Consider the following 23,989-nt stretch of genomic DNA (forward strand, 5'->3'; position numbering starts at 1 on the left):
AAGCAAAACGAACGAGCCTGAAGCTGTAGACATTCCAAAAAGTGCTCAAGCCTGGAAATTTTGAGTGAACAGTGCAAATGTTTGCCCACAGGGCACAACACATTGAAACCTTCTTCGTCCAGAAAGGAAAGAGACCGTTGGCTGCAGGGAGACGTGGAACTGCCAAACGTCAAGAAGTTGAAGCAACTCAAGGCCTTGCTCCCAAATGAAAGTAATAAGACGAGTTTTCAATCCGCTCTACTGGACTTTGGAGAGTAACTTCTGGACGGTCTCTCCTCACTTTCTCAGTGGTCGGAGCTCTGGGTAAAGGCGATCACACAGACGTGGCTGGCTGACATGAGCGGCGTGTGTCGGCCACAAGACGTCGGGAGGTCCGCTGTAGCATTCACATATTGAGGGGCACCAGCCGAGGCAGTCAACACAAACACAAAGGATATTTAAGTGAACATTTTATTGACTTTGAACAATGTGTCCATTACGCTGGTTCAGAGATATCATAAATAACAAAAAATGAATTCAGTACTGGACACTTTTATAAACACTTGTTTCTTGTCCTGGGATTTTAAAGTTCCATTTTTCAAGTTTTTGATCTTGGTTCTTTACCCCAAGACATAGCAAACTAAGGGAAAAAAATATATAAATAAAAAGCAGAAATACAAAAGGGAAAAAAAAAAAATTACCCACAACCCTGGGCAACAGCCTGTATCATTAACTTTTAAATAGTCCTACATAAATACTGCAGATTTTGTTTTGCAAAGTCACAGTAATATACAAAAAGATACATATGGTGTTCCTCAAAGTTTACATTTTTTTTGTTTAATTTTAAAAATTTTTTTTTTTTTTTAAAAGAATTCTTTAATATTTATATCCATCCTTACAGTGTACTTCTTAAGTCACTTTCCTCTCGTTTCTTTCGCTCCAGAACTTATACACCAAGATACTTTTGAAAACCTACTTTGATCTAATAATAATTTACCTGAAGAGAGACATGAAAAGGAAAACAAAAAAGTGAACAAGTTTTTTTCTACAAATACATTTTGAAATTGTCCTGTGATACTCACACAGTCTCTGTGAATAATGCCTGCAATAAATACACAAGTCACAAGATACTGTTTTGTAAGGCCTCTTCAAAAATAAAGAATTAAAAAAATCCCTGATGGTTAGTTTGGCTTTCTCGGTCCCCCTGCATTCCGTAATCACCTCACAGACATGCAGCAACGGGCTTTATTTGCCAGATCCACCAACCTTCTGCGAGTCTTTTTGCCTCCTTGAAGTGAAGGCAGCAGCTTTTGAATCGGACTAATCTTCTTACCTTTACCATGCGTCTTATTCTCGAGAACCCCCCCCCACCAGCCCCCAACCCCAAGCCTTCAAGCCCAGGCTCAGATGAAGCTGCTTACCTGTCCAATGCCCCTTTACCCTGCCTAGACCAACTCTTGCAACCATTCAACGTGTCAGCCATTTCATCTAGCGAGTCTGCTGTTTCAGTTCTCCTGAGTTTAGAAAACCTGGCTCAAACTGGAGGATTGCAATTCATTTATTTATACATATGAATAAATATGCACAAACACACACACACACATATATATAAATAAATAAAGCAGCCAACGTTCAACGCAATCCTTCTGTTACCACCTCTCTTCAGCAAAAAAAATGTCCTTTATTATTTTTTTACTAGTGCAATCAAGCAAATTATCCTCGTAAATAAAGCCCACCCCTCCCCTCAGGGTCCTGCTCCATGACCTGCAGTTGTTCTACTGCATGCGATCAGATGGCACCTGCTGGGCCGGGTACTGGACAAAAGCCTGGTTGGAGGTTGCTGCAGTCGAGAGTGGCTGTTGCAAAGCCGAGGTAGGGTAACTGTAGCCCACAAAGCCTGGCGAGGCTGCATAAGGGTACTGCTCATAAGCACTAGAGGCATACTGAGAGTAAGCAGTACTGTAGTCCATGTAGGGAGAAGTGACCGAGGATAGCTGGGTGGGAATGAGGACACTGGGCTGAACAATGGCTTGAGGATAGATGAACGGCTGAGTAAGCCTGAAAAAGAAAAACAAAAAACGTTACTTGCAATTAAAGGGCACAATGAGCCCCATGTTGCCCTGAAAGAGACAGCAAAATAGGATCAGTTGGTGCACCTAAAAGGCTCATGCTGGTAACACCAGATTACGCATCAATGCTCAACTGGAGGAGTCCGTAGTAGCCTGCATTTGTTAAAGATTTCAATAGGACAGTCCTTCATTAATGCCATCCTCAGCTGGCATGCACAGAAAGACCTCACACACTATTTCGGATTCAAACATCGTTGGTGAGGAAGAGGGATTGGAATACATCTTTTGGACAGGAAACGCACGTTTGCAGCCATACATCACAAACAATACAACTATACTGGCAAAGGTATGCGCTGTGTGTCAGTTTACGCTGACAAAACAAATAAAATACCGGGGCAGATTGTCTCCACCTCACGACAAACATCTTAAGAGAGTGCATTAGTTTCAGTGTTACTGGGGCATGAGCAGTAACTGGCTCCATTTAACATGACAAGGTTTTACTCTGGCTGACCGAGAAGGCTCGGGGCTTCGTCAGTATTAAGACGATACTAAATGGCCGTGTTAACCATCTTTCCCAAAAGTAAGCCACATTCCATTGTGCAGCGACAGCAAATGACAATGACATTTCCTGAAACTGCAGGGCTGATAACCAACAGATCAGTTATAGCAAGCGGCACACCGACTCACTGGTGGAATATTACAGATCAGGTAAATATGTAAAGAGATCCGTTTGGCGGAGACGTTCAAAAGAAAGTTCAACTAATGAAAAGTAGAGGGAGGTGCATTTAAGCACTTGATTCCCAGGATGTGAACACATGGGACAGCTCAAAAATTACCAGCTGGGTTTATTTAGCATGGCTGAATTAGGCTAGAAATAGAGCTGGAGAACAAAAAGATATAGGGCCTTACTAAGAAAATACAAACCGAACTTTCAGTTGATTAGGCAGGGGAAAAAAAAAATTATAATAATAATAATAATAATCATCATCAACCCCACCAAACAAGTCTTAATATCTACCTGCTGTTGAAAGCATCTTACTGAGATGTATTGGTGCTGTTAAACAGTAGAATAGAGACTGGAACGTTTTTAGCATCATTCCTAATGCCAATAAACTACCACAGAAAAGGAGAGGCCAGAGAGGTGGCAACATGTCGTGGCTGTGAGAAGGCAACACTCCTGGGACCATGCAATCCATAAAGCAGCCTTGGAAACTTGGCCATTTAAGAGCAGCTCTTGGAGAGTTCAAGTGTAATGTCAGTGGAGCAAACACGGGGTCGACAGTGACCCTGGATATCACTGTGGGGCGAATCTGGAGATTAAACCTGATCTGCAGATTTTCAAAAAGTGGCCTCAACAGTTTTAACCCAGGAGGGAGTATAAAGAGAGAGTGAGAGGGGTGCAGAGCACACACCAATTTAAAAAGAAAACTTTCAAGTTGCATGGAAGTCAAGCGGGCAAGATATGTGCTAGGTATGGAAATACAAACCCTTGCAGACTTGTATTTGTTACTGCAGGTTGAGAAAAAAGTTCGAACATCCAAAACCTCCGAATGCTGACATGACACCAGAAATAGAAAATTCTCTGCTTAGATTCAAGTGTGAAAATGTGTCAAAATGGCTTTATTCTTCTGGAGTACAAAGGGTTATGGGCAAACCACAGGCAGTTCAGAAGCTAAGCATGTTCGGGCCTGGCCAATACTTGGATGGGAGACCATCCAGGAAAAGCCTTGGGTTGCTGCTGCAACCCTGTGGTCTGAACGTGGATCCCAATGACCCAGTTCAGCGACACAGACACTGTGCTGTTTTAATGGTGCGGTCCTTCAGATGAGATATAACACGGACATCCTGACTCTTGGTGCTCATAAAACATCCCTTGGCATCTGACATCCTGCGTAAATATCCCACCATGCCCTAGTCATTCAGGCTCCCTAATCATCCCTGGTCTCTAATTGGCTCTTTTTCTCTGACCACTTCACCATCTAACAGCTAAAGTGTGGCGAGTGTACTTGTGCAAAATGGCTGCCATCACATCATCTGGGTGGATGCTGCACATTAGTAGTTGCTGAAGTGGCTCCCCATACTTTGTGTAAAGTGCTTGGGCAATACATGATCAATGCTCCACAGGGGAATGAGAACAAGGTCCCACAAAGCTTCAAGTACTGCAAGGAAATGACACAGGATTGACGACTGGGACAGGGGTATTTTGTGAAGTGCTCAAGATTACTGTAGAAAAACCAGATACTGCTACAAATCACCTTTTATGTTGGCAAAGGCAGGTTGTTGTTTCATGTATGTGCACCCCCGCCATTTGAAAACTGCATGCAGCCACTGGGTTGGTCAATTAAGGACTTCCTGCACAGCAGGTATTATGGGAATGAACGCTGGCAGAGATATTCCTGACCAGTTTCCTGAGAACAACGGAGAGCCTACTGTATATAAACTGATGAAGACAGACAGACAGACAGACAGACCTTCGTCAGTGCAAACATGCAGCATTTTCACTCTTAAAAGGGAATTAACATACAGTCCACACATCATATTAATCACTTTTTGAGGTTTAATATCTCTCATGTCAAATAAATTATTCTGCATCCGAGGCATCAACTTGCTAGTTTGGCTACACTTCCCTACATCAAGGGTATCTTCAAAAATTTCTCATTATGTACATGCAAAAATTCCAAAAACCAAAAATTTGAGAAGTCTAAAATTCTTCCGGTCCCAAGTATTTTGGATTAGGGATACGTAACCTGTATTCAGTTTTTCACTTTCTTTATTCCACCCTTAATTTACTTACAAGATTCCACCCATTATTTTGATAGCATTATCTTTACTTGACCACTTATCATAAACCTATTAAAAACAAAAACCAATAGCAATAATGCAGAGAGATGGTCTATGTATAGTAGGCTTCACATTGCAGTTGGCACCAAGGGCAAGGAATTATACCACCTCACATTGCAGGGGCAGGGCCAGCCGGGTTTGCCACCTTCCAGTATTTACATGCCCAACCTCCTGTTGCTTTTCAATATTATTTAATAACATGCTTTAGTGAAAAGTAGATCACAATAATATAATGTCTCTGATCAAATTAGATTAACTAGTTCTTATTTTTCTGAAGAAAATGGTTTATAGCCACAATCTATACTTCCTATAGAACTGATGCACACACAAAACTCCACATGAGCATTATGACTTGTTACCCAATTAAGAGTAAAAATCAGGACAGAGTCTCCGAGGCTCACTAGCAAGTCATAAAAACTTGCTCAGTTAGATCATATGTATCCATACCTGTTAGTGAAACACACCATTGTCCTGATCAAAAGAGAAAGTTCAGGAAGCATAATGCCCATTTTTTTTAAAAAAAAACTAAGTATTAAACAAAATATTTTGACATTTAAAGGAATCCATGTACAAACCAACTGTTAGACAATGGTGACGGCCTTAATTACCCTACATAGACGTCCAGTAAGATGTTTATTTGTATGAAGAATACCTGGACCACATCTCCTAAACACTCCTAGTGAGACAGATACTCATGGTTCTACTTCAACAGAAGACCAACAAAGAATGAAACTAATAATCCTGCTTATATTTGTAAAAAAAGATATTGCATGAAGAATGATCTCTGCACAAGCGAGTTTACAAACAAATGCTATATATTCTTTGCCTATCTCAAAATTACTCTCCCATGATCAAAAATGGCTTGAAAGCCTGGGTTAAGGGGGGTTTAGGGTGCTACCTTTTTGTGCCTAAACCTGAACAACCAACACACACGCATAGACTTCAGAGTTTGAAGTACTAAAGCAGAGCATCGGTCAGATAGCAAAACACACCAAATATTTCAGCAAATCTGTCAAAGCATGGATTAAAAGAGTAACATTTTCATATTTTTGAATATTCAAGTCAAAAGGCAAATCCTAACTCAATACAAATGTTATCGCAAACCATAAAGGAATGTACACATGCAAAACACCAGACAAATAGTCAGGTTCGTAAGTATTTGGACAGTGACACAATTGTCATCATTTTGGTTCTGTACATCGCCATAATGATTGGAAACAAAGCAATCAACATGTTTAACAAAAATACGAGCTGTTTAGAAAAGACAGACATTTTTAAACATGGTCCCCCCCCTATTTCCAGGGGCTCAAAAGTAAAACTAAAATACAAGGATAATTTTTAATACTTGTTTGAAAACCCTTTACACTCAATGTCTGCCAGAAGTTTGGAACCCATGGCCATCTCCAAGTGCTAGGTTTCCATCCTACTGATGCTCTGACAGTCCTTTACTGCAGCCGTCTTCAGGTGCCGATTGTTTGTTGGACTTTCTGCCATCAGTTTTGCCTTCAGCAAGTGAAATGCATGTCCAATTGGGTTGACGTCAGTTGATTGACTTGGCCATTCAAGAATATTCCACTCCTTTGCTTTGAAGAGTATTTGGTTTGCCCTCACAGTATGTTTTGGCTCATTGCCCATCCGTATTGTGAAGCATCATCCCATCAGTTTTGCAGCATTTGTCTCAATCTGAGCAGACTGTAAAACCCTGTTCACTTCACAATTCATCCCGTTACTTCTGTCAGCAGTCTCATCTTCAATAAACACCAGTGACCCACTTCCATTGGCAGTCACGGTTGCTCATGTTGTAACACTGCCTCCACCATTTTTCACAGATGAAGTGATATTCATCGGTTCATGAGCCAGTTCTTCTCTTCTACATATTCTGCTCTTTCCAACATTCTGGTATCTGAAGGAAACTGTTCTAGAACTGGACAGGCTTTTAAAAAAAAAAAAATGTTTTCTGGCAAAAGCTAATCTGCCCTTCCTATGCTTGATGTTCACCAGTGGTTTGCACCTTGTGCTAAATCCTCCATCTTTACTTTCTGCAGTACTTTGGTGACGACAGGCCCATCTCCCAGAGTGTTCTTGGTTTGTCCAAATTTTATGACGGGGATCATCTTCCCAAAGGACAGAATACTGTGATCATCCACCACAGCTGATCTTGTGTTGCCGGGCTCACCAGTGCATTCCTTCTTTTCAAGGATGTACCAAATGGTTGATTTGACCACTCCTGGTGTTTCTGCGCTCTCTCTCTCTCTAATGGGTTTGTTACGTTTTCTCTGCTAATGAATTGTTTTTATTTGCAACAGCAGCTATTTGGACTTCATATTGACAGATCACAGCCACAGCTTCCTAATGCAAATTCCACACTTGGAATCAATTCCAGACCTTTTACCACCTGGCTATGGAACAACCTTGTCCGTCAAATGTCCAAATACTTTTGAGCCAATGGAAATGGTGGGACTATGCAGAAAAAATTGCTGTCATTCCTAAATGGCTCATACAATAATTTTGGTAAACCCCTTAAATTAAAGCTGAAATTTTACACTTCAATCACATGATGATTGCTTAATAAATCGTGGTGGTGTACAGAGCTAAAATTATGAAAAAGTCACTGCACAAATACTTTTGGACCCGATTGTATGTAGTACTTGTACAAAATGCTTTTTTATATTATATAAATAATATAATTTCTAAACATACAAACTCACCGACTTGATCTCCTTTTTAAAAAAAAAAAAATAAATAAGTTATGAGTTGTGTATGAGCCCATGCTTACTGGAGTAGGCAATGTGATTTAGTGTTAATGTAGTAGGACTAACACTCAGGACGGTCTCCACCTGAAGATCCAATCCTACTCTACCTTAGGACATTGGGTAGATCAGTTAACCTACCGTGTTCCTCCTAAACTAAATATACAGTGAAGGTCCCCGAGTGGCCCAGTCAGAGCCCAGACTTGAATGCGATTGAACATCTCTGGAGAGATCTTAAAATGGCTGTGCACCGACACTTCTCATCCAACTTGATGGAGCTTGAGAGGTGCTGCAAAGAGGAATGGGGGAAACTGGCCAAGGATAGGTGTGCCAAGCTTGTGGCATCATATTCAAAAAGACTTGAGGCTGTAATTGCTGCCAAAGGTGCATCGACAAAGTATTGAGCAAAGGCTGTGAATATATATGTACATGTGCTTTCTCAGTTTTTTTATTTTTAATAAATTTGCCAAAATCTCAAGTAAACTTTTTTCATGTTGTGATTATGGGGTGTTGTGTGTAGAATTCTGAGGAAAAAAATTAATTTAATCCATTTTGGAATAAGGCTGTAACATAACAAAATGTGGAAAAAGTGATGTGAATACTTTCCGAATGCACTGTATAAATAAAGTAAATAAAAAAATCACCTCAACCCAACGCCGTATTTGAATGGAGCTCTGGGTTGGTAACTATTGTAGAAAGACAACTGTACAAATAATAAATAAATGCATTCTCGACTATATGGTTTCTTTTACTACTGTCTGTATTCAATACACAGAGAAGCTCTTTGCAGAATAAAACAATGACTAATTAATAACTGGAAAATAAAGACATTTCAAACAACACAGTATTATTTTAGCTCACCCTGTCAAAAACATTTTAATATTTATGACTTTTGAACAAGAAAGGTCAACTTGCCTACTCAAGACAAGAAATGTGATTATTTCAAAATATAAATCAAGCTGTATACCAAGGTATAACTAGATTTCCTTGAACTGTTGCAGGAGGTCTCACTTGACTGGGTCCCTTAAAATGCCAACGGACATACAGAGTTATGTCTACTTTTAATTAATTGCAGCAGCAAGTGCTCAACGCGTACACAGTACACACGTGAACAGTAATTGAAAAAAGTTTATTGGGGGTTATTGAAATTAAGTACTAATATCAATTTAATATTCATTTGAATGTAAATTAGAAACATCTTATGTACTTTCTTAAAACATGAATTTTCCTTTAAACAATAGATTTTACCCTCCCGTATTGTTGAAGGTTATATGATGCTTGACTGACATCATAGCATTTTTAGGAGTACAGTTCAAAAGTTGGCATGAAGAACCATTAAAGAACACATTGTAGAGATTTGTTTTTTAGGGTACTTGCTGCTGCCTGGGAACACTAAGTCATTAAGTTAATATTTGTATGTGTCTTTGAAATAACAGTCAAGTAGAAAGCTACAATATTTCTGTTACACCTAGAAAACAATTGATGCTGCTTTAAATAACTGTTAAATTGACCAAAATTCACACACCCCACCCAACCATTTAGTAAAAGCAGTACACAAATCCCAAACTGGTCCCCAAGGAAAGATTAAAAAATAAAAAAATAAATAAAAAACACGAGAATCCACCCCACACCACACACGTGATTTAAAATTGCACTTCAAGCTCAAATCATTGGTCACCACAAGCAGAAGCCATGCCACACTAGAATGAGGGTGGGAATGAGTTACATGAGAAAAAGACAGTTGAACAGCACCATAGCACAGCACTCCACAGCACGCACACTGCAAAGCCGGTGACTGGACCTAGCCTGGACGAATGGCATCGTTGCATCTTAGGGAAAGCCTCCGCCCTTTGAGACACAGGGTTTATCCTAACCGCCATCAGTTGTTCTCAACCTGTCCATGTGACCAAGAGTGCCAAAGAGAAAGATGTTAGAAACATACAGACACCAGTGCAGATTTTCCTCAGTGACCAAGTCATAGAAGATCATTTCCTTGCTGATGTACTTTTTTCAATTATTTGCTTTAGAGTCAATGTTCAGGCCTTTTTGTGAGAGAAAAAAAAAAAAAAGGGTGGCACACTAGGTTGGGCTACATAGTTGCCACATAATCCATCAATCAGCTCAGCAATGGAGTTCAGACACAACAGTATTTGTAAAGTTTCAGTTGTTAAAGTGCAGAAAACCATTCATATGCCCTTGACTATATATATGCCCACATACTCACGGGAAATACCTTGCCAGGGGGGAAAGCACACAACATAAGATCCTTGTGAGAATCAGCCATTATTTTCCTTGCTGAACCAAAGGGTCCTAGAAACTGGAAAATTCTAGTAGTGAATAATCCCACCAAAGTATTTTTTTTTTTTTTTAAATAAATGACTGGTCAGACCAGGCCCCACCCAGTCCAGCAGCAGGTCAGAGCATATGCAACCAACAATAACCCAAGAGACACCTGAAAAAACAGAACAAATGAAATGCGTCAGACTCCAAGAAGCCCGTTTCCTCTTCCGTGTCTGTATGCCGAGGTGGCCCTGCTCAGCATTCTATCAACCCATCTTGCTGCAACCACCAACACATTTTGTGACAGCGAATTTAAATTTCCTATGCTGCAAATGTAAGGCTCATTTGAGAAGTCTCCATTTTCCTTAAGCAGTGTTCCACCCTTGAGTCAAGGTTACCAATAAAAACTAGTGCATTTATTTATATACACACACACACACACACACACGGTACATGCACCTCTGGTCTACACATTTGTCTACTCCCTTATCTCCCAGTCTTTCCAAAACAGAAACACTTAACCTAGTTATTAACACTTCCTCCAGTCACCCAAAATACAGAACATGAAAAACTTGAACTGTTTTGCAATTCCTCACTAGCTACCAACAGTACTACTTCCTAAGGGTGCAGAGCTGGAAAAGCCTGTGCAAGCCAGAGCCACAAGCTTTCACACAAGTGCAAACAAAGCAGCATTATATCTGGATTCATGGAAAAGTATCATACAGTAACACACACCCGACACAAGATCACTTGTGCACCTTGACCAAAGTATTTCATTAACAAAAAGGATACAGCTGCACTTCCACCCATCTAGCAAATTGCAGCCATTTTTGCCATTTGTAAGCAGATTTCTAATTCAACAGTATGAACTAGAAATTTCAGCTGGGGCTTGTTACTCCGAAGTACCCAGATGATATACCCCAGTTGTTACTTTTATCTATGTAACTTGTGTCTGCCTTTATATCCCTGCTTAAGAGGTAACATCTGCTCACTAAAAGGAAAGGCTAGGAAAGGCAAATGTACTGCAGATTATGCCACCATAAGACATTGCTGCATTGCTTTATAAAAATCATTTTGTAATATCCTGCAGTTTATCAAGTATTTATATTAAAATCAAACACTTTCCAAATTATTAAAATAACAATGTTTAAATACTATGAAAAGTTCTCTTAAATTTAAAGTTCTGCTCTTCTAAATGGAGACTTGTAATATACTAATCAAATTCTACTCACCAGAAATGCATTTACTCTCCCCTAATCTTAAGGTATTAAGATTTTAGCTTTCTGCACCACATTTAGGCCCTCTGGAATTTCAATTTATCTATCATAGTTCCTCCATGCTTCAAGTGGGGTACTGATATAAACAAAAAATTTCAATGCAAGGATTTGGCCAAGAACAGAACAGAAATGCCTCATATTCCTATATGTAAGAGAGATCAGAGCCGACTATACATTCTTAGAAGGTTGGTGTCCTTCAACATCTGCAATAAGATGCTGCAGATGTTCTACCAGTCGGTTGTGGCGAGTGCCCTCTTCTACGCGGTGGTGTGCTGGGGAGGCAGCATAAAGATGAAAGACGCCTCACGCCTGGACAAACTTGTTAAGAAGGCAGGCTCTATTGTAGGACTAAAGTTGGACAGTTTAACAGCTGTGGCAGAGCGACGGGCATTAAGCAAACTCCTGTCAATCATGAATAATCCACTAAATTCTCTGAACAGTGTCATCTCCAGGCAGAGAAGTAGCTTCAGTGACAGACTTTTGTCACTCTCTTTCTCCACCGACAGACTGAGGAGATCGTTCCTTCCCCACACTATGCGACTCTTCAATTCCACCCGGGGGAGTAAATGCTAACATTACTCAAAGTTATTGTCTGCTTTTACATGCACTTTTATTACTATTTAATTTAATATCGTTTTTTGTATCAGTATACTGCTGCTGGATTATGTGAATTTCCCCTTGGGATTAATAAAGTATCTATCTATCACTTGTAAACAGACTTCTCATATTATCTCTTATAATTATATTATCACACACACATATATATACATATAGTTCTTTGAATTTCCCTTTTGGATTAATAAAGTATTTATCTATCTATCAAACTGCATTGAAACGTTTTAAAATCCAGCCCTACATGAAGCAACCCCTTTAGACTCTACTTAGGGTAGCCCAGGCAAATGCAAGGTGGCATCAGGTGGTTTAAGGCAGCTAGGAAAGGGAGGTCTGAAATACTACTCAGGCACTCGGTCAAGCCCAAATGCATTTCTAAAAAGGGATAACAGCAATTCACAAAAATATTACTTCTGAAAACCAAACTAAACATAATCCGAAGGCGAATCTGCTCTACAACAGTGACATCACTCACACACACACACACACACACCCCCTTCTCTGGGGGGAAAAAACATTTACCCATAAGAGTAGAAAAGCCAATGGGAATTTCTCTCTAGAGTCTTTATGAGGAGCTCCTCTGAGGAAATGCAAGTCTAGGATGGTTTAACACCACAATATTCCCACATTAGCTCATTACTTAAGTAGAGTAGAAACCGTATATGAGAGGTGGGGGGTCTTAGATCACAAGTGTGAATCTTACCGGCAACAGTTTATAGAAATGCAGCACACAAGTGTTACTGTAACTTTGCCTATATTCACCAGTGATAAAAGTGTGAAACGTTCTCAGATGAATTTTACTATGATGGTTCAAAACAGGAAACCAGAAATGGGAACCCTTAGCATCTTAAGCCAATTAAACTAGCATTGTAGCTCACAATTTCACAAGATTAACAACCAGAAAAAATATCGTGCAAGACTTCATAGGAAGTAATCTATATAATTGATGAAAACCCAATTATACTTCTTTCAAGCACATTCTTAAATTAAACTCTAAGACTCCATTTTAGATGGTATACCTGAAGTTTAATCAATTGTGTAGTAGAACAGGAGCCGTCACATACCTCAATTTGGACAAGAGCATCAAGTAAAAAGACTGGCACTGGAAATTGAGAATACTTAACAGAAAATATAAATTAGCAAATGCCTACTCAAGTGCCGAGGTATGTGGGGATGGGATTATTTAAACTTCATAATCCCTATCTAGGCACTTTTAACTTTTGAGACCAGTTTAAATTGTTTTATATAAAGCACTGTACTGTACTATTACTTTTGTGTGACAAGCCAATTAAAGTCAATCACACACACACACACACACACACATCCTGTTCCAAAGATCTGCATTTGAATGCCAGCCAACATACAGTAAGCATATTCTCCTCATGTCTACATGGGTTTCACACGAGGTGCCCTACAGTTTGTCCCATAATATCAAAGACTGACATGTGAGGTTAAGTGGCGACTACACTAACCCTGCATGGCGTGAGCGTGCACCTTGTCCAAAGTTAGACTCTTGAAGTTTGGTACAGATTAGGATTATAACAGTTTTGTGTGGCCCTACCACTGCTCACCCAATCTATGAATATTTGCATTCCTTAATTACGTAGGCTGCCCTACCTATGCTTTATCATAATGTCACACTAAAATAATCAAAACCTCAAGAATATTAATGTCCGCAGTGTATAGATCAGTATTTGAACCCAGGTCCTTGAAGCCATACGAGAGTGGCCAACCAACTACAGTGCACCAGTAACAGTAAAGCTGGTTTTTAAAGCCACATTATAAAGTGAATTAAATTTCAATTATGTAACATCATATAAACAAATCGTTAAGACCATTTAAACAAAAGACTGCTACTGTTTGAAAACAATCAAATAAGATCAACAGGGCATCTGCCTCAAGATTAAAGAATGTTTTTGAGCTGCTCACAAGAGTGCCATCTAGAAAAGTGCATAAGCAGATCATCTAATGGAACAATAAGTTGATACCTTAGAGAGAAACAAACTATGGATGATTCATAAAGAAGCTCTAAAGTATGCCCTGACAATAGGAGTCAAATCTGGAGCACACTGAATGCCTGTTTTAAACTTGATATGCAGTGAATATAAACTTAACAACAAAACTTGTTTACTGTCATTTCACAACTTCAATTAACAGTTATAAAAAAAAAACAACTTAATGATACTATCAAAAGACACCACCATTTTCAGCCATACCACTGTAGGTTTTCACAACAGACATCCTTACAAGGCAACAACACGCATGCTTCACACTTACCCATACTGTCGATGTATCAGCGCAGGATGAAGCTGCTGAACACCAAGGGCAAAACCTACATGTGATGGGCGGCACACAAAAAGGAGGAAAAAATAGTTAGGATATGAGAAGGCATTTATATAAAAAAAAATAAAAAAGAAAGAAATACAAACCACAGTTCAAGAAGACTACACCACAAAAATCACAAAGGCAATTGTAACCCCTCTAATACTTCTTCCAGAACACATAACTACTGAGGTTCATTATTTTAAATCTAGATTATAAAATTCATTGCTATCATTGACATAAGATACAGGTGTTCAATGTCAAGCAGAGCCTCACCCGTCTGCAGGCTCCTAGGCTTTGCACCCAGATAAGCCAGGTTCACATTGGCCTTTCGTCCATCAATGATAGGATTGGGATCTTTGCAAGCCCGTTCTGCAGCACTTCGATCAGTCATGGTCACCTGTGGGTAGTATTCAAAATTTACACAATTACTCCATTACCACTGTTAATGCATGTTAGCTCCACATGACCAGATCGATATACTTGTGAGAAAATAACTACTGAATGAAATTAGCAAACAATAACAGCTATGGCCAAATGATTACATTAGCATGGTGCAAAAAATAAAGGTTTTGGACAACAGGAGGAAATGCAAAGCAACGGGCGAACCATACAAACTCTAGGTAGTGGCAATGACCTGCTCAAACATGGGGCAAGAGAGTGGAGAGTGGAAAGGTGTTTACCAGAACCGAGAATTCAGCAGGATTTAAAATAGCCTACACACAAAAGTACAGCTAATGATAGCTGATCTGACTTTAAAGGACTTGTTTCTGCTGGAATACCCATATTGTGTTTCGTGGGATTTCATGTAAAAAAGCCATAAACAAAGCAGTGAGAAAATATTTATCCAAAAAACACCAGTTCTGAGTCAGTTGCACAGTGACATGAAGAATCACCCACAGGAACTCTCATTTCTTTCACATCCTACAGGACAATAAAAACAGGCCCATCCTGTCTGACAGCTTGCAAGCTCTGCTATGTGTTGCCGTTTATTTTTGACACCAGAAGAGGTTAGGTCCTGGGGGTTTTGGGAGTCACGGTGGTTACCCTACTAAGCTTTGTTTGCTGCCTACTGCAGGAAAGGAAAGAGTAATGTTGAAGTTATAAAGTCTTACCCAATAAAAGTGCAGCACTAAAGGTTTCATAATACATTTGTTCATATACAGTGTAGCATTCTGACATACAGTACAACTGTTTTTGGAAATTGGCATTTCCATTGCAATGCTGCTTCAAACATGTTATACTGCGTATCGAATAATCATCTAATAACTGGATCCCTGCACAAGATGGAACAAGGATGAAAAGGTTAAAATGTTCCTGGTGCTCTATTATTCATTTAATCGCTCACTGAATTGGAAACACTTCTTACAAATGTCTAATTAAACTTAAAAATACATTCAAGAACAGGAAATTCTAACCTTTCACACTGGTGGGACACTGGTAATGAATCGTTAATTTGATATAGTGATTTAGGTTTTCTAAAAGCTTGCCCTTCGTTAATCTGCACAGTTTTTGCTTTGCTATTCCTTGTGGACATTTTCAACGCTGAAATCTTTCAAGGTATAAGCAGTACACACAACACTTCTCTTAATGGCTACAGAGGGCATGCATTTATTATGAACAATTGTGTACAAGTACAGGAGCAGACAGCCTGTAATTACCTCAACGGAGTTGCAGACTAGAAGACATGATCTAGAAAGTGAAGGGAGCAGCTATTGTTCCAAAGTGATCAGGTTTGAAGAATTTCAGCTTCACTGACATAACCCTGCCTGGTCCCCAACACCTCAGCCTTGGTGAGAAAGGACAAGCCAATAGCACAATGTCTATTAGTAACCAGGAGGATCTGGGGTGAAGACAACAGTTTTAAAAGGAGGCAAAAATGTCTAAAGGTTTTTGTTTTTTGTTACCAACTAGAGGATGTGCAGCCAGATAATGGAAAAGGCAAAAGTAAAATGGAGAGGTGCACCTCACAATTATAGTGAAGGGCTGATAAAAACAGGATCCCAATGTGGCTGCCAAAAACAATTACTCGGTCATAGAAACATTATGTCAACACCACCTCCACCCCTACTCATTCTCCCACTGTAGATCAAGTTGTTAATGTGCAACAAACAGTACTTCCTCAGGTGTTTTATATGTACTCCATGCCTAAAGCCACTTCTCCATTTTAAAAACAAACATAATAAAAGTGTGCAATTATGCCAATAACCACAAGTAGCACAATCTAAGATACTTTTACAATTCACTTATCAATTACTCTTTCATTATTGTTCTTCCTAGTTTTAATTTTCTTTCAGTGCCTATAATACTTCCATGGTTCACCAACCCCCCTTCCTGCAGCAACTTCGCATCTCTGACGCTCACATATATGGATTTCACTTTCACCAAACAACAAATCTTAATTCTCACAGATAAGCCTCATTGGGAAGAAACACTACTCCCGACGGCAACACGAATTAGACGACCTACAAGTCTTCGACTTAAAGTTTAAAGCCAAACAATATCTACATACTTCTGTTATATCACTCATGTCCATATATTCGATCTCTTCGTTTTTACCTTTTCGTTAATATTGCATTGAATTTTGATTCTGTGTTTGTAATTACATTGTGACAACGCAACGTATAACTGCCTGTCAGTGAATATCGTTTCTTTCTCTCTACGTGAACTGTGTCTGACAATAACATTCACACAAATGAGAAATGATTGAACCGTGTGCGTGGTTGTAAATGTTGTAGATGTGGGCAGGAGTTTTCCAAATTTCTTTGCATAAAGCCTTGTTCTGCGGGGCTTGAAAATTTTCTCTTGCAGGATTTCACTTTCACCCAACAACAAATCTTTTAATTCTCGCAGATACGCCTCTTCGTTGGGAAGAAACACTACTATTCCCTGATGGCAACACGAATTAGATGATCTACAAGTCTCCGACTTAAAGTTTAAACAATATATTCGATCTCTTTTTGATGTTCCGTTATTTCACCAAGTAAGAATTTCCATTGGTTTGCACTAATGCTATCTTTACTATCCATTTTTTGAGACTTTTGGATTTTCACATTTCCATTATCTCTAACCTGCGTTTTTGAATTCTTTACAACGTTCTACTTTGTCATCTACTGTTTGTCTTATTTCCGGCCCTGGGCATGGCTAAACCCCTTCACACAAAGTCTCGTCTTCCGGGACGTGAAAGTGTCTCTCTGAGAAAGTCACGCCTCGTCTCTCTTCCTACGATTTTTTTTTATTACAATAGAGAGATAAAGACAAGATAGCATTATAAGATAGACAACATCCTAAACATCACTACAAAGCCCAGAGTCACTGTCTTAGTCCTTCAAGGCTGCAGACACTTTTTACAAGTCTTTACATTAAAAGGTTTAATAAGTGATAGTAAGTAAAACGGTAATGAACATTTAGAGAAGGCTAAGCTATGCCAGCTGTCTAGAGAGGAGAGTCAATTTCCAGATAAATTTTACAGCAGATAATAATTAGACATAGAAGAGTAAAAAAAGAAAAAAAAAAAAAGTTTGTCTGAACAAGTAAGCAACTGATCAAAAAGTTATTCAAAACAAAAAGGTAAAAATTGAACTTCCTAATATGGATTTATCCGACGTTCAGCTTTTCATGTCCAGTACAGTATAGGTTTTGGATTTTTTAATAAACATGTGCTTCATTGTTTTAAAAAGTAGCCATCATTATTACTAATGCGCAACAATCCTCTAATGGAAAGCCACAATTAAACAAAACAGCCTTAAGGCAACTGAAATTTTCTTAAAAGAATGCCATTTAAACTATGCTAGCATATAAACAAGTTTGCTGGCCAAATAGATTTATTTGGTTTCTCCTTTTAAAACAAAAAAGACTACCATCACCAGCCATAAAGCCCGCTCTTTTTCTGAAAGGTCATGGATGGAAGTCCTTCCAGGGCTATAAGCCCAGCAGTCAAGTGGAAGAAAAACTGGAGAATTAAGGCATCATTACCAGTCCCTAGAAACGTTCAGATAAATGCCTCCAAACTGAAGCAAATCTGATATTCAAATCAGCAACTTCCTCTTTTGCACACAGCAGCCAAAATAAAAACTTCTCTTTTTGCTTTTAGCACAGAAAACTGTTAACCCTCTGCTTCGAGCACAGACACAGGGTGAAGCTCTATGAAATCACCTCAAGTGTTCATACTGAAAATAGTGTGCAGCTAAAAAGTCGTGTTAAGAAGAGGCTGTAGTGCTCAGCAGTATTTTGTGAAAATTGATACGGTGACAAAGCAGCCTGCATTAATCAACATTACATTTTTATACACAACCACAGCAGCATAGTTTAAGAGTGGGCAACAACGACACAGAGATGCACATTTAAGGGTATTTACACTATATAAATATAACCTCAGTTAATAAGATGCCGGTCTCCATGTTCACTATTATCACTTTTAACAGCAATCGTCTTCATTGCCATTGCAGAATATGGAAATGCAAGCAGGGGCACTAATCAGTCTTATTTCTACACACACAACACATGGTCATAACCATTTAAATAAAACTTAATGTCTTGATGGTAGATAGTGTTTCAACTTTGTTCCAAGATTTTTCACCTAAAAGCTTCAAGGCAAGTTTGTTATACTCTCAGTGCTAGATAGTGACAATGTGTTGCAAGTTTATTAGCAAATGCAGGTACGAATTTCACTGTACTCCATACATTGGCCAGTAATGAAACTATAAAATAACCCTGTGTGTGCAATTGGAGTTACAAGTATTATAGGGCTAGAAATGTCCAGAGTACAGAAACCATTCTTAGATTAGAACATTAATCTAGACGAGAACAGGCCATTCAGCCCAACAAAACTCACTGTTCCTATCCATTTAATTATTCTAAAATAACATCAAGTCTTGTTTTAAAAATACCTAAAGCGCTACCGTCTAACCACACAACTTGTCTTCTGTGTTCCAGACTATAAACAACCTTACCTCAAAACTCCTATTTTCTTGCCTGAAAAAAAAAAAAAACCACTCGCATGTTTCGCAATCTAGGCTTTAAGAAGTATTCTTGACACCGAGCTTTATCCGATAGCTTGCTGAACTGTCTCTCCTGTGGACTAGCACAAGGACTAGAGACTGCCCTAAAGTTGGTTCCTGCATCAGCTTTAGGAGCTAAATAATGACTATTAAAACTTGCACATTAAAAACAAGCTGGTGTCACTATTTAGTGGGCACACTTAATTAGGCAATACCCAACAGGTCAGAAAGCATGAACATTTCAGAATCCTTAAACTGTCCAAATTCTTATGATTTTCAAAAGTGAATGTCAATATGAGGAACACGTTATGGGTCATCATCCATGCAAATTGCATATGGCAAACAAAAACGTCTGCCAGGAGAAGGCAATTGATATAAATAGTTTTATCTGTTCATAAGTTATCAGATACACCTCATGATATGTGGAGTGCAAGTCAACAAAGGTCACACTTATATTATGCACTACTAAGGCCTAACCTTACTAAATAAAAAATAAAAAAATAAAAAATAAAAATAAAAACAAAAGAGAGAGTAGCAACTAGGCCGACTAGTGTGAGAAGAGCGAGAGGTAGGAATTATGAGGAGAGACTGAAGGAGATGAAACATTTCAGTTTAAAGTGACACGATCAAAAGTACATATCGTGGATTCCACCTGTTACTTTAAAAACATTCAACAGGGATAAGGTTGAAAACTAAGGAGCAGGTTTTGTACAAACCAAGTTTTACTTGATGCAAAGATCTATAGAAACAAGCAATAAATAAGTAGTGTGGTAGAGTGTAAGGCTTTAGTAACCTTCAGATCTCGACTTGATTTTATTGAAAACAATTTAGGTGGATAGGAAGGATACGCTTGTTTGGCTAAATGACCTGTAACAATCACAACTCATTTTACATCTAATTACACACACACACATACATATATATATACAACAGTGTTATCTATACTGTATATACACATATAGCATTCGCACAGCAGTCATCATTTTCTACCACTGTGAACTACAGAGACAGTTTATGGTCAAGTGACAGTCAAAGGTTGCATCTTTCATCCAACATCTTACCGTTGCCAACACTTTAATACACTCAAGTTCCATCTGGCTGTAGACTCATTACACAAGTCTTATACTTTAAATCACTACTGCTGCTAGTTTATCCAGCAAGATTAGCATCTGTACCAACAACTGCAAGCAGTGTGGCGCAGTGGTGAAGGTTTTAGACTTGTTACCCTGAAGACATAGGTTCTAATGGCACTATGGACACTGTGTGACAATTAGCAAGTCACTTCACCTCCCTGTGCCAAAACAAAAAACAAGATGCAAGTAATTGTATCTCAAATGTTCTGAATTGCCTTGGATAAAGGTGTCCTTGAAATAAAAGTAAATGAATGACTTGTGTATTTTGGTGACAGAGACTGACAGTGTGTGTTGCATACTGGACAGACAAGCAAGTAAAAATTAGACTGTACTCTTAACATGTTGCAACACTACTGCCACAAGGATGACGTTTCTTCCAAGGTAAAGGTGTTCTCTTCTACTATAGACTAGTGCTAAGTTCATGCAGTAGATTGAATTATGCTTATTCTCAAAGACCAAATAAATTGCAGGCACAGAGACAAGGGTGAACTATTCATTCACAGGAAGGCAAAACCCAAACTAACAGTTCACACCCAAAACATATGACACAAAATTCAGTTAAGTTGCCTGACAATTCTGAACTGGGCCAGTGCGAGTGTGGGTGGAATTCCAGTCCGAAACTGGTTCTTGAATTGCACACAATGCTGCCAGGATAGATCCCACCTCGATACCGAAATAAATTGAGCAGGTCAGAGAATGTTAACAGCTATTACAATTAATATACAGTATATATGATATATATTAGTATTGCAAACCAATGCCGTATTACAGCACAAGAATCCAGGTCTTCAATTTCAGGCAAGATATTAAGTTTATTTTATTCATCACTTGATTCCAATATTAAATTAAACAAAAGGGCCATTTTGTACGGATTAGATTTTACTAGATTCCAAAAGAAAGACTGCACTTACTTTCAACAGCTAAACATACACAACAGAAAGCAGAGTCTCTCTTTAGTATGTGCTGTCCTTCGTCAATGAGTTCTCCACTAACAATACCATCCTCAATGCAAACACCTGCTCATTTTCATAAAGGTGTGGTTTATTCATGAACTATATCTTTAAAAAAAAAAAACACATCTAGGAGGATTAAAGGAGGGGCCAACCAATAACAGACACAGAGCCTAGCTGTCTAATTCTAACATGTCCCCGTTTACTCTCAGGAAATCTGTTTCTGACCTTTTTCATTTCCCTTTAACATAAAGCTCTGCTGTGCTATATGAATCATATGTTGAAGTACTGAATACATTTAAAATATACAAATAGAGAAAAAACACATTTCCCCAAAAATACAATAAACTCATAAAAAGCTGTGCCATAAAAAAAAAAAAAAAGATCCTAGAGATAGCACTAAACATTTTTTGTTTTCATTTTTAGTGTTAACTGTAGATTAGGATTTTGGATTATTTAAGAGTTTTGATCACAATAAAAACTATCAATAAAGATACGGTGTGGAAAAACCACAGATTCTCCAGGAAAGTGCTAACATGATGGCAGTGCATGGTTAGCACAAACAACAAATGCCTTTTCCAATTTCTCCAGTCCTGCCTAAATAAAGGCAGACCTCTTGGAATCCGTGTGTGAGCCATCTCAACCCCCAACAACACACACGCGCCTTTGACGTTCTATTAGGCCTGCCATATAAAGCACCTGTGAAACGAAGCAAATTCAACAAGTGGGCCAGTTCTCACCGTTTAGAATTCATCCTCAGCTGAAAAGCAGCAGCTGTACAGGACACTGTTTGGGGGGCCGTTTGGTTCATTTCAAAACCATCTGGCACAACAATCCTACTTTTTTGCTTTAATTAAGAGGCAACGTTATTATTCTTGTCCTCTCATTTGCCTTACCATAATATCAAATGAATCGAGTGGAGGTGGAAGACGACACCACTACATCAAACCTCTACAGCGGGAAACTATTGGATCTGGAAAGAGCAGCACGAACTCTAATGGAATTTATTTAAAATCTTGGGACAGCAGAAATAATTTCTGCTTCGATAAACGCTCGTCTTGAAACACCAATACAATTGCAAAGGCATTTCCCCAAAGCTATTGAACAAATAGCGCTAACAGAAATCAATGACAACAACGGAAAATAAAATAAATAGAGGTGGCATTACACAGTAAGTGTATTTAAAAAGCAGACTATGAATTAGCATAGATCCTTTTTAACACCCTATTAACAAGTACTGCATTGTGACACTGTCTTGAGAAAAATATTTCAGTTGTTGCGTTGTCGAGAAACCTCTACCACTATTCAAGGAAGAAAGGGGGCGCACTTGTGGTCACCAAAACGGGGTGGACTGCAGCGTTACTTCTTATCTGTTTGGGGAAAACCTAGAAATTGCACTTCCTGACTCGGAAGTCCTTCAATTGTGACCATTTGAAACAATAAAAAACGTTTCAGAGGGGAAAAAAAAATTCACTTCAATAGAAAGAGTACAGAAAGTGTCGGGTGGGCGGGGGTGCCCGATGCAAAGCAGAAGTACAAGAGGCCAAATGGTTCATTATCATTCAAGTCTGATGAAAGCGCCTTTCTCTTCTTAGATGCAAGGAAAATAATCTAGAATCCTTACAAAGTAACACACGCTAACTGAATTGTATTAAAAGTTCTTGATCCGTTATATAAAGACGCGAAAAGAAAAACGTCTACGAGGAAAACAATGTAAAATTTACACGAATAACACAACTAAACACGTTAAAAGAATGATCTAAAAAGAGAAATGCAGCTACACAAGTCAAAATGGATGCACTTAAAGGACGCGCAAGCTGATGGCAAATAAGCCGGCTGTCCGTTCTCCAAGATTGCGACACACCGCAACCCTTTTACAATGCTCGGCCAAAATTTCAGCATAGGCTCGCACACTAGCATCGCTTCCAAATACTCACAAAGCCATATCCCCGCGACTTTCCGGTCTGTCTGTCCGTGATGACCACAGCCTCCTCAATGTCCCCAAACACTTCGAAGTATTTCCTCAGCGAGGAATCAGTAGTGTGGTAGGGCAAGCCGCCCACGAAAATCTTCGTAAAAGTAGTGTCTTTTTGAAGTGTATGCATAGTTTCTGGAGACAAAACCAAAGACTGCCTCAACAACATGAGCAGAACAATAAGTTGCCGAACTGTTACTGTAACTGCGTTGGACAATTGTTTAAAACTGAGTAAACTTAAAATAATACAAAGTCCAGAGGTAGATGTTCTCTGCGCTTTTCCCCACTTTTCTTATTTACTTTCTAGCCGCAACCAGTTTCTCCCATAGAGATGTAACTTGTTCTTCGGTCTTCAAACAAGGGGAATGCTATGCAAACCAATGTGTTGTTTGCAGGTAGTTCTGCTACCGTTGGCAGAGCCCGGAAAGGCTTTTATCTTGAACAATTTTGTCCCCGCCCATTTCTGCTGTCTATCCAATAGTTAGCCGTAAATGGCAAAGAGCACGCCCACTGTTGTCGCCGGAATAACAATTGATCGGACTGTCTTCAGCTCACCAGAGACTCCGCCCTCTACATGACGCCTGGCATTTGCACCTGCTTTTGTCCTTTTCTTTTCTTTTGTAAAGTGTACGCACAGTCTCGCGCGTTAGGAATAATCTACACACATTCATTACTCACGACAGTACAGACATACCAACGCATGCAGTTCGTTTGTGCTGACACTTAACGCTTTAAAAAAATTCTCTTAGGTCCCACAAACTCCCCTTCATACAGTACGCGTACACAAAGACGCGGAAAAGG

The 23,989-nt window shown here is 39.1% G+C and overlaps 1 protein-coding gene across 1 annotated transcript; it reads right to left on the reverse strand.

Moving 5' to 3' along the window:
* Positions 1–432: 432 nt before the first annotated feature.
* rbm38 (RNA binding motif protein 38) lies at positions 433–23,597 on the reverse strand. The gene is made up of 4 exons (XM_039735822.1): positions 23,151–23,597; positions 14,407–14,530; positions 14,086–14,140; positions 433–2,037 (listed from the first exon to the last, which is right to left on the reverse strand). Exons 1-4 carry the CDS (start codon positions 23,355–23,357, stop codon positions 1,755–1,757), a joined length of 669 nt encoding a protein of 222 aa, XP_039591756.1. The 5' UTR covers positions 23,358–23,597; the 3' UTR covers positions 433–1,754.
* Positions 23,598–23,989: the final 392 nt, after the last annotated feature.

Source organism: Polypterus senegalus, chromosome 14 (genome assembly GCF_016835505.1).
Source record: "Polypterus senegalus isolate Bchr_013 chromosome 14, ASM1683550v1, whole genome shotgun sequence".
Lineage (NCBI taxonomy): Eukaryota > Metazoa > Chordata > Cladistia > Polypteriformes > Polypteridae > Polypterus > Polypterus senegalus.

Bases quoted from the DNA above. Each gene is read 5' to 3' on its own strand.
- rbm38 (XM_039735822.1), bottom strand. From the start codon at position 23,357: ATGTTGTTGAGGCAGTCTTTGGTTTTGTCTCCAGAAACTATGCATACA. The intron at 14,531-23,150 runs GTGAGTATTTGG...TACTACCCACAG, and splicing joins AGTCGCGGGGATATGGCTTT to GTGACCATGACTGATCGAAG. The intron at 2,038-14,085 runs GTAAGTGTGAAG...TTTCTTTTTCAG, and splicing joins CTGATACATCGACAGTATGG to GCTTACTCAGCCGTTCATCT.